Source organism: Alligator mississippiensis, chromosome 3 (genome assembly GCF_030867095.1).
Source record: "Alligator mississippiensis isolate rAllMis1 chromosome 3, rAllMis1, whole genome shotgun sequence".
Lineage (NCBI taxonomy): Eukaryota > Metazoa > Chordata > Crocodylia > Alligatoridae > Alligator > Alligator mississippiensis.
The window spans coordinates 50035948-50052539 of NC_081826.1; the positions used below are offsets into that span (position 1 = coordinate 50035948).

General features: G+C 42.6%; 1 protein-coding gene across 4 annotated transcripts in view; it reads right to left on the bottom strand.

Moving 5' to 3' along the window:
- The window catches only part of LOC102559895 (carbonic anhydrase 3), a 92841-nt gene that overhangs the window by 16206 nt on the left and 60043 nt on the right, over nucleotides 1-16592 (bottom strand). For 2 of the 4 annotated variants that reach the window (XM_019486855.2, XM_014610173.3), the window contains 5 exons: nucleotides 13801-13919; nucleotides 11349-11441; nucleotides 8267-8332; nucleotides 5828-5983; nucleotides 1865-4043 (listed from right to left, as the gene is read on the bottom strand). In XM_019486855.2, the coding sequence (XP_019342400.1) occupies nucleotides 3924-4043; nucleotides 5828-5983; nucleotides 8267-8332; nucleotides 11349-11441; nucleotides 13801-13919 (554 nt within the window). In that variant the 3' untranslated portion in view covers nucleotides 1865-3923. Of the gene's footprint in view, nucleotides 1-1864; nucleotides 4044-5827; nucleotides 5984-8266; nucleotides 8333-11348; nucleotides 11442-13800; nucleotides 13920-16592 lie in introns of those variants that run through there. The other 2 variants (XM_059723920.1, XM_059723921.1) reach the window with 1 other exon arrangement.

Consider the following 16592-nt stretch of genomic DNA (forward strand, 5'->3'; position numbering starts at 1 on the left):
GTATGCTAGGTGATCCTTGAGCCCACTTAATTGGACACTGCTAAGGCATGAAACTTTTGGTTAAGGGCTCAGGACATGACATGCATGCACAGTAGGAACATGTATACAGACAATTACTGGTATAGGAAGACCTGATATTTCAGGAAGACTTATGTGAGCCACTACACATGATTATGAGCATCAAGTAGCTCAAGGATGCCCAAGATTTGTGTTAAATCCAGAAAAAGGTGGAAAGAAGTATCCAGTTTTATGCTAAGCTACTAGAAAGTAGGAACAACTAATAATCAAACAGGCATTAGAGTGTCATGACATTATTTACAGTGACGTAATTTGATTACTGATCACCATCCATTAACATGATTAAATCAGATGAAAAACGAAAGAAAAAAAACAAAAACTATTTTTGTAAACAAGAATCTTATTTTAATTTGACAAGAAAGCTAGAATGTGCTCTGGACAACACCTGCCCCTGATTAGAACACTTTGCTAGGAAGTGTAAGACAAAGGTTCAAGTCCCTTCCGAGATTTGAACATGGATTTCCCACTCTGTTGGCTAGTACCCTAGCTGTTAGTCCCTTGAGCTAAAAGGTTAGAGGACCCTCCATTTTTTTGCCTTTGGGCCATTATCCATATCCCCATGGAACCCTCTTCTGCCAAAAGTAGAAATATAATGCAAAATCTGCACAAGTACCAAAACTTGTATTTATACAACCACATAAAAGTGTTATTTAAGTGTATAAGGGTGAACAAGATTTGTCCCTGTGGGTTCAAAACTAAGTGATTCAAGAGAATTAGCAACTCTTTCCTGTTGTATTAACAATCTATTCACTATACAAACTTAAACTGTAAAGCAGTATTTGACTGTTTCAGGCAAAATTGGATGAAGTTTGTAAAATTATTAAGTTTGAGATTTCCCTCCCAAACTGCAAGATTGACAAGTGAAGTAGAAATAGCCCAAAAACTAATCAGGAAAAAGGAATCACAGAATCAGTGCAGCATGCTTCTACCTGTCCACCGGCACCCCTTGGAACTAGTGCGACATAACCAAGGATCATGAGACTGGAGATTCATTAGAGGGTTGGGGAAAGAAGTAGCTGCTTTACTCTTCCATTAACAACAAAAAAGTTTTAATTCTCTTTCTGTACCATTTACTTGGAGGGGTCAGAATACACTTCCCTCTCAGAAGGGAAAGTGGCAGGCCAGGATGGGTGTTAGATACATTGAGAATTAACAGAAGCAGCAGACAGGCTTCATTTGTGCCAGAAAAAACAATCAATGTGTTTGGGACCATTTTTTTTTTTTAGGACTACTTCATTAGAGAGTTGTACATAGTCACTTCTGCCATACCGTGGTATGGAAGGGGAGAAAGCAGGTTGATCAGCAACAGTGCTAGCTTGGAGCTGTCACACCCTTAGCACTCCACCTGCACAGCTATACCTTGCCACTAAGTGCCTGGTGAGCAGAGGCAGGACTAGGAGCTGGAGCTGTGAGTTGCCAACAGAGGTCTAGTGAGTCAGCACAGGCTTCTATCCCTGGTCTACAGGTAACAGTGAGAGAGATCCTGGGATACTGGAAAACTTCAGCTTGGGTGGCACATCCATGGGGAGTAGCCACACCTTAATGAAACAGGAGCTGGGTAGCATAGATCAGAGATGATCCTTCCCTGGAGTGGCATTAACTTTGAACCACATAATCAAGTGCTTGGAACCACTTTAAAGGTTTTAATATGCAGAAATCCAGGGGTTAAGAACTCCAGGAGTGGCCCAAAATTACTGTGAACAAGGCCTTGACAAAATCTGCATGCAGAATTCTTGTCCTATCACTTCTCACAGTTTTCCAACATTAGAAATGAAGACAAGACCACTATTTCTATGAGTATTTATTGGTTCTCTTAAGCTGGATATGCTCTTACTTTAAGTGCAAACAGATAATCCTATTTTACTGTTTGAACAAACAAGAGATAAGAACATCACAGTCAGTTGCATTTATAGAATAGGAGTCAAGTTTTGATCTCACCACTTGCATTCAAAGCTCAATGACACTAGGACCAACTGCATCTACACTTGAGGACAGAATTTGGCTTTGCCATGTAAGACGTGTTACAGTAGAAAAATGAGCTTAAACAGCTCTCATGTTAAAGCCATTTTCATTCATTAAGGGGAGACAGGGATTTGGGAAACTAAAGAAAACTTAGGATTTCACAAAGTTTGCTATACTAAATTGAAATGATGCAACTGAAGAGTTCATCCAGTTGCCAGAACAAGTCAGTTGTTAAAATAACTGGGGGGGGGGAAACTCTCCACAGTGCCACTCTCTTTATTTAAACACCTTAGTTTCCACTTTTCAGCATAAAAGTTATTCAACCTTAAATATATTTGGGCCATTAAAATCCCTTGCTTAATTAAATCAGTTTGATTAGGTATGTGGAAAGGAAACTGATAAATGGAACAGCACAAATCTGCCTTCAGTTATATCCAGGATTCCTGGGATTCTAGTGGTACACCCAAGAGCAGGATTTAGTCTATAATAAATTCAGCAACTCAGTTTTGTCAGTTGGAAGCCTTGATGCTCTGGTGAAGAATATAAGGATAATAAAGGAAACTTATTTCTGCCTATTTGTAACCAGACCTTCCCCCTTCCCTCATTTTTAGACATAATCAGGCATACTACCATAGCAACTTGGCAGAAGGCACCCTCTTTGCCATCTGTCAGTAAAGTGGAGGGAGAGACAGGATAAGCAGATCTCATTTGCATAGGCAATCCCAACACCTCCAAGGTGATCATTTTTGGACATCTGGGTTACAAATTAAAAATTTGAAGTCTTGGCTGTTGAGGCACTGAAAAGTTATCCTTACTGCATGACTAGACATAGCAGATTTGTACTCTGCTTGCCCTGTGAAACCATACCCATGTCAAATTGCTGGAAAGAGAGTCAAGAGGCAAGTGCTCCTATTTAGTAAACAGCTGTTTTATCTACATGCCATTTGAACACTGTATCCCTAACAAAAGGGCCTAAATGGGCAGAGAGTCACAATAAAGCTCAGCAGATCCCATTGGAGATAGTGCTTGGATGATGAGAGACTTAAAATCAAAGTTGCCAATAAATGGGCAGAACTTCAGGCCTGAGCTTGGAAACAGCAGTGAGGTTGATAAATGATACAGTGACAATAGGAAAGTTCCTCCCAAGCAGTTAAATACCTATTATTTGAAATTACTAAAAGCAACCACTTTAGTGGAGTCTCAAAAATTTGGACTCTGCATTGTACTTGGAAACTGTGGTGCTGAGAGGCAATACAGAAGCAGCAGCAAGCTGCATCCTGTGCAGAGCAGTAGAATTTTAAGTCACTAAACTGGGGTGGTGGGAAATGCTACTGCTGCTATTCCAAGACAAGAAAAAAAAAAAAAAAGGTAATAGATTTAGCAGAAGCAGCAAGAAAGCAGCAGCAAGGCAAGAGAGATAGGGATCTGATGCAGAAATGGCAGCAAGGCATCTTTTCAAAGCCAGGCAACACTTTATCCTTGCTTCACCCCCAGAGCTGGGGGTGATGAACCCACCTGAATGCACACCCAGGCTTTAGTACTTTGCTAGTCTAACAATGAGGTGCAGAGGAAAAGGGAAGTGGCATATGTTCTCCACATTACAAGCAGGTAAGGAGCACAAGGAAAAGGATGACTGAAAAAAAAAAAAAAAAAATGCCCTGAAGGGTGCTTTACTGTTTGCAAGCCATTGATCCACTGTTGCTGCTTTTTCCTGAAGGAACAGTGCTCCTCCCCTGAATAAGCTGTCATTCTATATATAGACCGTGCTTCTGTGTGGGGAAACTATCATCATCTAGTGCTTGTGGGGGATCAGAGGACAATACTAGCTAGGCTTTGGCATCTGGGGATTTCCTCACTGAAACCTCTGCTGAAATTGGATGTTTCTATTTGAAGGAGGCTCTCAAGACCCTGCCCTTCAGAGGCTGTGGAGGACGCCAGTTATCCACCAGGGGGCAAAAAGGTTCATTCTCAGCATTCATGGAAAGGCTCCGCAGCTTTGCCATCTACAAAAACCCAAAAGAAAAAGGTTTGCATGGAAACATGGAACATATTTGGGGCAAATCTAGACCATAACATCTCAACCTGGTGATTAGGGAAGAATTTTCCTAGGAAAAAAAAAAGTCATAGGAGAAGAGAGCTGAAGCCTCACAGCTTGAGAAGCCCTTGTGGATCTTTACATATGGCAAGTCACTTAGCAGAGGATACTGCTTCTGGCTGCTTCTTTGTAAAGACTGTATGAGGGTTATGAGTAGTCCAGTGTACATAGGATGATCATGCCTCGTGTAACTCTGGTGCTTCAGTCAAGTTGTTTGCCATGAGACTACCCACCATGCAAGAGGTAGAGGCCAGTGTATATAGGATGACACTACTTGTGTAAATATCATACTCGCACAATTAGCAATGAAGTGTGCACCAATTGGATTATTAATCTGAATTAGTGATGAACCCAATCGTTTTTACTAACACTTCCAGTGAAGGGATGAAATGCCATTGAATTGGCTACAGACTGGTTCCAGTTTGTGCAAGATCTGTCCAAGGAGGCATAAAAGGAGGTAGCTACTTGACTAGATGGGGTAGATATTTCTGGCCTTGTATCTCAATACATTTAACCAGGATTTAGCATAAATCACCTGGTTTCTGCATTAAGGCTCTTGCAGGGGTTTCTGGAGGAAGAATGTTTTGTAAATTTAGAGAACTACAAAGACCCTTGTGGCCAGCATGCAATTTTAGAGAGCATTTCAAACTTCCAAAGTTTGGGTTTAGTCCAATATGGAAAAAGAACCCCACAACAATAGCTTGGGGAACATCCTCTTTAGAAAAGAAAGTTTAAGCTTTTTCCACATGCTCCTAATTCTGTCAACTGATCTTACTGCAGAAGTATCTAGGCTAGTGGCTGGGTATAGGCTGTAGCCTTGTTGGTTTAAGGACATAGGCAGACTAAGGGTATGTGTACCCAAAAGTTTGCAAGGAAGAATTTTTCCAACCATTTGAGTTAATCTAAAAAGATACCAGATTTACCCAAGGAACCTCATCTGCCTAAGCTACCGACTCACAGTAGCCAAGATGCTGAAGATGTATCTATTGTTATTAGAGTATAGCTTTTGGTTTTGTAAAGCCCATGTGAAATAATGCATCTGAGCCATATCCAGGACCATCCTTGCCAACAATCAGGGAAGAAAGGGAAAGAAGAGCTAGCACCCTTTGAGGTGGTGCAAGTCCCATTCATCTTATTCCTCAGCCTGCACTTATTCCCCACCACATTGCCATGCCACCAAAACCCAAACCTTTATTCCCTGGTTGTCTCCTGGCACCCTGTGATACCCTCCTACCCCCAAACTATTTACCTTCACTAAATATGGAGCTCCCTGGCCTCTAAGTGACCTGATCTTTCCTACCAACACGGCCTAGGAAGCCAGAAGCTGGAACCAAGAGTTTTCAGAGGCAGCTCAGGGTTATAGTCTCAGGGGCCACCCATTCAAGTCAGAGAAAGATTGAACTGGGGCACGTGAGCAAAGTGGACATGAGAGATGCTGTGCCCATAGAAGACTGAAGTCCCATGCAGCACTTTTAGGGTCCCAGTCATGCTCTAATCAAGTCAATAAGATTTTTCCATCAGAAGGACTCAATCAAAAGTTCCCACCCCCACTACTCTATTTCAACTCAGTTGACTCATGCAGTACTACAGCTCTAATGGACCTTTTCCTTACTGGAAGAGCAGTCAGGATGTGTCATGTACATCATCTGCCTAAGTGTCATGAAAGCGAGTGAATCTCTAGTGGCAGTTTACCTGATCTGGGCTGACAACAATAGGCTCCCTTAGAAGAATCCAGGTGATACACTCTTCACAAGGAGGTGTAGTGAAGGAGCCCTCATAGGTCCAGTAGTCCCGAGACTTGGGGAAAAGGATTGATGGATCAAAGTGATGGAAAGGAGCCTCTTTCCCCTTAAAGAGAGAAGACAGAAGTCTCTTCAGTAACCAATGGAGATCCCAATCCTTCTCAAATGGGGAGTCAAGTTACCAAAGGAAAAAAAAAACAAACAACATCTGTATACAAGGAGAATGTCTCCATCTGCTGTCACACAACTGCTCTGTAATTGTGGCTATGCAAATAAGTGATGTTTCTTGGTTCAGCTGGCACATTTTAGTGGCGTGCCCTAACCACCAAGCTACCAGGCAAACTTGAACAGTCATTGCCTTAAGGACTATTTTCACCCCCCCATGATTATCAAAACCATGCTTTTAGTGAAGAGAATCTGGACAGTGTCAGCAGTCAGGGTAGTGGTGCTCAAGTTTCCAGGCTTTCCTCCTTTGACAGCTTCTGTTTTCTGCTCCTGGGCACAAGGTGGGGTGGCACAGGCAAGGGAGCATTGAGGACCTGGGACTCTGTACAGTACAGAAGCACCAGCATGGTGAGGAGGAGTGGGGTGGGTGGGCGGGAAAGAGAAGAGATAACATGCAGCATGGGGGTGGGGGTGGAGGCAGGGACCACAGTGCAGTGCTGCACAGACAACCAGCCACTTAGGAAGTTGGATAGCCCTACACTAACCTATCCTATAACTACATCAGCACTTACAGCTGTTTGCTTACAGACATGCAGCTCCCCACTAACTCATGGCACTTCACAAAGTGCCATGAGCTACAGCAACCCCTCCTCCCCCCACTGGACCCATAAATGTTCACTGCTGGGGTAGGGGAAATTGAGGTCCGCTTTGGAGCCAATCTAGGAGAAGCTGCAGGTCTGTAATCTCTCTCCACTAGTCCTGCTGCCCCCCCACCCCCCTTCCCAACTGCAGTGCTAGCTTCAGGATGGGAATGGGGTTCTAGTTTGGGGGTTGCACAGCCTGCACTGGAAGGTGGTGGGGGGCTCCAATCAACCCCCTCCTGCGCTGCTTGGGAAAACCTCAGACCAGAGCTCCCTTCCCTCCCTTCTCCCCATCCCATTCTGCAGACCGTCCTGGGGCCAGAGCTCAGCAACATCAGTCCAGCCCTACTTGTGCACAGGGATAAACAGAAATTAATGAAGGAGCACTAGATGATGGTTCATGTGTCATGTGATCGATCACTTTTTAAAAGCACTCTGCAACCATGCACTTCTGTTAAGGCACAGCTGTGGAATGCTTTCAAGGGACCAATCATGCAACAAATATCATGTCCGTCAGTGCCCTTTTTTCAAAATCATTGTCACATAGCATCTCACATTTTAATTCTCAGTTCAAGATCCAGTCTCTCTGCTTGTCTCAAATGGTTTCTCTCAGAAGAGCTACAACCCCAGTTTCCATTTGTGACATAGAAGTAGTAACTAGATTCCACTATCCAAAACTGAGTAGTTATTTTTTAGTTCATACTAAAACAAAGTATAACATCTGATGGCTAAAACATGCATCAGATGCCACATCAGAATGGAGAAATGTTTGGGGGGGGGGGGGAGGGGTGGTTGGAGAGAGAGAGAGAGAGAGAGAGAGAGTTAATATCATACGTACACTGAAGTGTAAATTGTTTAAGCGTAGAAGAGAAAGGATCCTGAACTTGGTCATGGACTACTAACTTAGGCAAACATCCAGGGAGTACATTTCATTCTACTATGAAAAGAAAAAAGCCCGATACTGTAACATTGCTACAAACCCCCTGCCATAGGAGTTCTGCCTCCATAATGGGAATGGAACTAGTTTCTTAGACAATGAAAAACACTTTAACCTAGGGATAGCGATGACATTTGTGCTGATATGAAAGAGCTGGAAGTCTCCAGCTGGTCCTTTTCATAAACTCCATCTTAAAACTGGTTAGATTGGCTGCCCCTAGGATTATTGAGAGATTGTTCTGAAGGAACCCACTGATCTGATAGTTAAAAGCCTTCTAAGTTTCAGGCTACATTTATTTCATGGGTGACTTGCATGCATTTGTTATGCCAATATTATCCTTTTGTTTAATCAGCTCATCTCCCTCCCCCCCCTCCCCATTTGCTTCCTAGATTGTACATCAGAGGGCAATTTCAATACTGGCTACTTGACAGTCGATGAATCCAAAGCCATCATGAAAACCATTAGGGGAGGAAAAGAGGAATTAAGTGTCCACCTGAAGAGAAGAGACTCCAGTCCATGTTCCCCAGAATGGTTTAGCTGCTTACACATTGTTGCAACAGTGCAAAGCTGCTAGACAACCAAATCCTGTATCTAATATAGTTCTGCTACTATCCAGTTAACCTACTGTAAAGCCATTTACTGTTACCTTTGTCTTAACAGTATCTATGTCTTCAAGAATTCTCTTCAGCTCTGGTTTGGGCGTATTCCCCACCTGTAAATATAGAAAGCACAAGAATGTAGTTATGCCAGATTATTTTTCTTCATCTCTCAGCTACACAAACAAATGAACTGGACACATCCCTTTAACTGGTTTAGCTGGCAACATTCTCAGAAATCTCATACCAAACAGAATGTTTCTAGGATGGAGAGAAGATCCTGACTGTGGTCTTGTATTATAGGTTGACCTCCCTCTGCCCACACCAAAAATCACAAGTCTCAGTTGGATCATACAAGTCAACGTGCAGAATCATTAATGCCATATTCTGTGTAGCAGGGGTTTAGGTTGTAGCTGTGTTGGTCTAAGGATATAGGCAGACAAGTTTCCTTGGGTGAATTTGATATCTTTTATTAGACCAGCCTAAATGGTTGGAGAATAGTTATAGGAAGTTTGCTTCTGGTGGTGAGGTTGGCAAGGTTCGGTGCTTGTCTGAAGGCTAGGATGGGTGGCAAACTTCCTCAACCCTAGAACACACCGAAAGGATCCAGACCGTGCCATGACAAGAAATGCAAAACCTGCCCCCACATCTCCACCACCTCCACTATTACTACACCCCACAACAGAGCCATCAGCATCCCAGGATCTTACAGCTGCACCTCCAGGAATGTAGTATACCTCATCCAATGCACCAAATGCCCTGATGGAAGATATGTAGGAGAGACCAGACAACAACTGCGCACCAGAATGAATGCACACTGGAAATCCATCAAACACAGAAACACCCAATTACCAGTGGGGGCACATTTCTCACAGGAGGGCCACTCTCTCTCCCCAATTTCTCAGTCCTGATCCTCAAGGGAAACATACACAACACATCCCAGAGACGAGCCTATGAGCTCCATTTCATCAACCTGCTGGATACTAGAGATCAGGGACTAAACATAGACATTGGATTTTTGATACATTACAATCTGCTGGCAACTGACTCCCCAGCCCAGCCCAGCCCCTGGCTTCTTTACGTTTCATTCCATCCAGGAAGAGCACGCAGCAACTGCTGCAGCGTCCTTAGCCTGACGAAGGGTTTTTGAACCCGAAAACTTGCTTAGTAACTATTCCCCAACCATTTGGGTTGGTCTAATAAAAGATATCAAGTTCACCCAAGGAACCTTGTCTGCCTATATTCTGTGTATGGGTTCTGTAGGAAAGCTAATGTGGCCAGTACACACAAAGTCAAGTAGTATGGGCTCTTCTGTTTTCCCACTCTTAAAAAGAAATGCACAGGGTCATCTGCTCTGCTACCATCATACCACAGCAAAGTGGTCCTGCATAGCACCCTTAGGGGTAGTGGAGCAAGTGACCTTGCACCAGACTGGGAGCCACTGCAAAAAGCCTAAAGCAACAAAAAGCCTTGAGCACCCAGCTCTTGGTAGTCCATCTGGCAGGATCCTATCCTTAGTTATTTAGTTCTCCCATGGGATTTTGGGAGGCCAACAATGGTTAAAGGACATTTCCCCCCCACCCCATATAAGTGGATAATGACAGACAGAGCAAAGAAATACTATAACCATGGGATTCTGTGTTTCAGAAGAAGATAGCAATTCATGGGAAGGCTTGGGCAGCAGTGTCTAGACAAGCAAGTTGAAATATTGCACTGTCATAGCATAAATAAGACCTCCAGGGTGATCAACTCCAGTACTGTGCTATTACAGGCACCCACATCACATAGCCCCTTTTGTACATTTATGAAGCCAATTCATCCAAGCCTTCCTCTTACAATTCTTATATAAAGCCAACCAATGAAGCTTGGCAAAAGAAACTACAGCCTTAGGTTTCTTCTCCCAAGTCCACCACAATTTGGCTGGTCAATATTCAAAATTATCTCAGCAAGTAGGCTGCTGAAGTGTGACCCTTAAGGTGCTTTTTCCAGAAGCGTTAGCAGATGAAATAAGATCAGATGCGGTTTAAAACAGCCAGCACTCTTGATGCCTCATTCTCATTAAGGGGCACAAAAAAAAAAAAAAAAAAAAAAAAAAAAAAAAAAAACACCAAATAAGGAAGAAAAACAAACAAAAAAAAAATCAATAAAATTAACTATAGAAGTTTAATATACTTGTTCTGATGGACTTGCACCAAACAACTTCTTACTGAATTCCTCCAATATCTTATTGATATTAGACAATCAAATACAATGTTGCTGTTTGTCTATTAACATGGAGGACTAACATGAACCAAATCTTGGATCAAATTTCAGATTGGGAGAAGTTTGAGTCTGGGCCAAATCCACAGTTTATAATCCATCTCTACAATGGCTTGAACAGAAACCTTTCATGTCAACAATGAGAAGGTTTTGAGGATGATCCCCAATATAAAAAGCGTAAAAGATGAGGTCTAATTAATTGATATTAATGATAAAAGCACTGCCTATCTTATCAAGGAAAAATAAAAAGATGAGAAGCTACATGAATACTGGTGGTAGCTATGGGATAAGCTGCCATGAACAGTGGAAGCAGTGACCCTTCTGGTCATCTTTATTCATCAGGTCAGACATAGTAGGGTAAAGGCTCAATAGCCTCTCACCATAAATAGCAGACATCCATCAGTTCTATCAGAAATGGCCATGTAAAAGGGCCAAGAGATGTTGCAAGTGTTTCATGCTGCTTATTTGCAAGTTTTAGCTTTCAGGGAAGTTTAAGGCAGCTCCCTGACATACAAGTCAGTCAGCAAGTAACAAAGCAAAGCTGACTGCTCCTGGGCAGATGTGTCATTGATGCTGCACTTGCAAAGCAGAAGGAAGTGCTCCCTCAGTTCATATCACAAGCCAAGGTCTGTGGTGTAGATGTAGCACGTGTGACTTGTTCAAGCCTACTAAAAAAAAGTCAGGGATGAGGCTCAAAGTGTTAAGGGTGCAAGTGCATTAAGTTACAAAAGAAGCCCAAACCTCAAAAACACAAAACAAAAACCCTCAGCCTATGCACCATTCTAAACGTCTTCCCAATGTGATACAACACACAATTTTCCCTAAATTTTCAAAAGAATAAAGCATGTATAATACTACCAAGAATATACTTACTTGCAGAAAAATGCCCACCACAGCTACTCCATCACGTTGTTTCAAAGCTCCAGCAAAATTACCATGTTTTGGATTCCAGTGCACCATGTGAAGCTGAGGACCAAGGGAAGCTGAATTTTATTAATGCTGTCAATGACAACCCTGCTTTCCTCATGCATCCCACTGAAATTTGAATGTATGGAGAATGCAGGACTTGGCATAAACAGAAAATATATATATAAAAAGTACATCCTATCCCTTCTACAAAATTCCTCCTTGTGCTTTGTGCAACAACTACTTATCAGTCATTTGGCTACATTAAAAATGTATGGAGATTGACAAAACAGAAAGCTTGCTTCAAACCAGTCAGATAACGTAAAAGAATTAGTTATACATGCATCATTCACTGTTGGAATTACCCATTGATGTATTTAGTCTCAACCAGATTTTCAGGGTTGAATTTTTCAACAAAAGCCTCCCAATTAAGGGGTGCTTTACAAATTACTGTGCTACAGCTCTTTATTCACCTCCCTACAATAAAACTAGTAGAAAAACAGAGCTCCAAAAATAAATTTAAATATAAATACAATAAAATAAAAATAACCACACTATTTTACTTTCAGGACATCTTTCAATAGGTTTTTATTTCTTCTTCCAGAGGCATTCTAGACCCACTTCTCTTTGTATAGTTGAGAAAACCACCACCACCATTCTGGAATGTCAAAATACGCAACAGGGTCATCAAAGATATGGCCTGCAGAACTTTGTTATCTGGCCTGATGTGCTGTGTGTGGGTCTCTGAATGAACCTGCATGCTGCACAAAGCCTGTGCTGTACTGGCCCACATGCAGCATGAGGGCCAGTTCAGGTCACAGTGTGGTCCTTGGACCAACAGCATGTGCGCCTCATCTGGCATGCAGGTCTACAGTCCCCAATTAGCCCATGCTATTCCTTCAGCACATAGGGCCTGAGGAGTGAGACACCCTGATGCATAGAATATTTTACTAGTGTTTATTTCTACTATTGACTTTCTAATGAAAATGACAAACAGCACAGGGATTCAAGATTCCCTTTTCCCAGAGCAGTGTCCTAATCATTGGGCCCCATACTGCTTGTTCTTCTAGGACTCTTGCATTCTTGTCAATGCAATGATCAAGAAATTGGGCCAGAATGGGATTCTCAGCTTGTCAACTATATAACCCTGTGGCTAGAGCACTCTCCCAGGAGGTGAAAGTGTAGATTTGCATCCATTTATACTAAGGACTGCCTCAAAGTCAAGTTATGTGCTTAACATGCAGCCCTTGGTCACATGTCCAAATTCTGGAGAAGCATGGCTAAACAGACACCTCTGTGCTTAGTGTTGCCCATCCCTCGGTGCAATCAGTTACCTTTAGAGATGGTCAGACATCTGCCTTCTTTTTAAGAGAGCTTATGAACCACTTCCCTTTGCTAACACTGCAGAGAGCCTAGGCACCCAATACAGCCTATTTGGATTGCCATCTTGAGGCCAGACACTTTAATTTTTAGGCACTGGAATAGGTAAGTGGAAGCTTAAGGAGCCATTCTGGGTGCTGTTCAAGGTCTCAAAATTGTGCACTAGCTAAGCCTTTGCTTGGCAGAAACAAAACAATGCATATCCTCTGCTTATAAATAGGAAGGGGTGCATGTGTATGCACATGTGGCTGATGCTACTAAACATGGAATCCACAAGGAAAAAAATAAAGTCACTCATAGCACTATTCACACGATTATGGGCTAATCTACATTTTCTTTGCATGAGAGGCAGATAGCTCTGCCCTTGTGGTTGAGAAGTCAGAACACTGACATACCACTGAATACCCTTCATACAAATTAAAATAAAAGTAGCATTTCCATGACAGGGAAGCATAAGGCCCAAGCTGTTTCCCCAGCAAATAAAGAAAGAAAATGGAACATGTTCCAATACCAATTAACTGGTAACTTAACCCTACAACAAATGTTGAATCAAACCCAACAATTAGGGCCAAACTCCTTGAATTAGAGTACTTTGGCACATTCATATTAAAACAAACCATTTCCTGAAATGGCAATCAGATGCTAAACAATTAGCATCTGAAGGATTCCAATAGCCAGTTAAACCAACTTAAATAGATCATTTCTCATATCTGGAAAAAAATTGGAACACTTATAACAGCTGTGTTTTCTGAAAAAACAGCAAGCAAATCTTGAAGCATTGATTATTTTTCAGGCTAGGGTGCATTTAAAGAAATTATGATATTGCTATTGTGGCATTTTGTTGGGCCCCCAGACATCTCTTTGTACAAATGTAAATCATTTGTACATTTGATATACACAGAAGTAACAGATTTCTTTAAACAACTATTAAACAGCCATTCAACAAACAGAAATACAATACTTCTGAGATTAGAATTATTCTATGAGGGATGGGGTAGGGAAGAGAAGAAAGGAAAATGAAAAAAAAAAAAAATCCTACCTCTGCTGCATGTTTCACTCCATCAATAATATGCTCCGAGCCATGATCATCAGAAGAACCCCAGTGAAAATGAAGCTGGCGTAGCCTGTAGGCTCCTTGGACTGGCCCACCTCTTAGCACTGCAATTGAGAACATCAACATCAGACTTTTATAAGAAGTTCTACTGCACAGTGGTTATACACCTTTATTGTCTAAAAGGGCCCAAGCCTTATGAGAACAATCAACAAGTGTCAAGCACTCTTTACAACCTAAACCCCTGCAAGCACTCCTTAATCCCATTACAAAAAAAAAAAAAAAAAAATATTCACCATCTCACAGGTGGGCCTGGCAACATTACAGGTAAGAATTACATGTCTGGATCTGGGCAGAACCAAAGGGGTATGGAAAGAAGTCAGCTTCTATACGTGTGTCCTCTCAGACATGTAATACTGCAGGCTATTTGTAAGCAGTGCCCGTAGTAGTCACCAAGACAAGTAATTCTGTTTTACACCTCTGTGCCATCACCATTTTTTAAAGAGTATCTGGCACAGGAAGACTGTCTAGCCTCATGCCAAAATACTTCTCTCATCCAAAACAGAGGATAACTTCTCCCTAAACTGATTTTCAATGAGGTACCAAGGGAAAAAACAAAAAAAGAACAACTAAGAGCACCTGTAATCCATAAACAGAATTCCAATCCTCCCAAGAGGAGGAAGGGATTTTTCTATTTTGTTGGCAGCATGGCATAAAATAAAAGCCACCAAAAAGTCCATGTCATGACAATATAAACAGTAACTCTAAGGGCTAAAAGCATCTCTTTCAGGCCATCATCAGCTGTAAGAACATAATTTTAAGATAAGTTTTCCAGGTTGTGGGGTAATGAACTCCCAAGGATCGACTATAAAGAGCCCAGAACAAGTATTCAAAGACCAAGTTCAGGTAGGAAAACATGGCTCAAAAATCTGGTTCATGAACAGGGATATTTATTTTGTTGTGTGTTAGGGCTTACAGCTTAAAGGCAAGAGCCAGCAAGACATGGCATTGTTGAATGTTGCCACACCTACCTTTCAAGTACCTGGCCACAGCAGAAGATTCCACAGTCCTAAACTAAGCACCTAAAAATCCCTGTAGAGTGCCTGGGAAAGAGGTACTTTCCCCAGATTCACAACAGCCAGCACAGGGAGGCAGGAACCTGCCAAGGAAATACTCTGCTTAAATCCCATCCCTCAGGAGCTCAGTTCCATACCTTAGACCAGGCGTACTCAAACTCCGACACACAGACCGTGCAGCATGGCATCCAGTCTTGCACAGCTCCTCAAGGGTCAGGAGAAACTTGGTGACAGGAAAGCAGTGGCAACTAAGCTGCTACCTGCTTTGCTGACAAATGCCTAGGCCCCACAGGGCCAGGCCACACCTCCCCCCTCCCCGCCCCCAGCAGGATTGGGACTTGACCCCTTTCTCCCTCATGGGCTCAGCCCATGACCCCTCCCCCTCAAAGGCCCAGATCAGGACCAGGCTGGGCTGCTGCCTGACCCTCTCCCCAAAACACAGCTGGATCACACCCCACCCTGCATGCTGGATCAGGTATAGTGGCCAGATACAGCCCACTGATGGACAGAGCACCATCCATCTAGCCCCAGGCTGCTATTCACAGCTTTGTACCAAGGATAGCACCCAGAACCTTCTCCTACAGCTCATATTCTGTATTGTATTCCCAAAGGGAAGCCTGGCTAAATTCTCTTTTAAAATCAGATAGTGGTGGTGCTGTCAGTATACTGTTACACATCAGTTGGAACAAGTGGGAGGCACAGATTCAATACTCTTCTCACCCTTAGGCAATTAAAACCCACTTTACCCTACTCTCAGGGGAGCGCTCTCCCCACCAGCATAGTGCTGCCATGCATGGAACAAAGCAGACAATTTCCACCGTCCAGTTGAAACCGCTCCAATGTGCAACAAGAATTCTGTGGTCCAATGAATCTCAAAACAGTAGTGAGAGGGAGAAAGGCTAGATTAGCAATCTGAGCATTTATATAGGAAAGGGAAACTTGCTTCCAGGCCTTGCTCTGAAGGCTATTTATGCATTTTAAATGAGACAGTCACTATGATATACAAAAATAGTCTTCAGAGCACAGGTCCATGAAAGGGACGGAACAGCAAGAGGTGCTTATTGAAATGTAGACCACTGCAGCAGCTGGTGCCAGGAAGGGTAGAGCTGGGTACATCCCACCTACCAAGTCCACAGACACACACGAGCCCCAGAAGTTCACTAGCAAAGCTATTCCAGGCTCATTCCTGGCAGCTACTCAGAAGCCCTCAGAAACCAAGGGCTCAAAAGAGCTTAAAGCAGCCTCCAGTCTCGAGTCTGCAGGCACTCTACAGACCTGGAAGGGATTGATGTACAATCCTGACTGGCAGGGTTTTTTTTTTATTGGAAAAATATGGGAAATATAGTTATGAGGTTACAGTTTGTCAGTTGATTATTCTTAATAATGCAAATAAAATAAGACGCGTTTCAAGCCATCCCGCCCAACAACTGCTTAAGCACATTTCCAAAGTTTATCAGAATTTTGCTGAATTCAGTGTAAATGAAGTTCTCTTCTCTCTCTCTCCCCCCTCAAGAAACGGTTCGAAGAAAAAACAAAACAAAACAAAAAACCCATAAAAAACAAAAACCCCAAACTTCTCAGAAATAAGGGGTTTGGGGAGGAACCAAGCTTCTTTAGATTTGTTAGTACACCCCAATACCAACTTAAAGTAACAGGCATACTGTGTTGCAAGTTTGGGCCCCTTTTTGAGCAGATACCAGTATT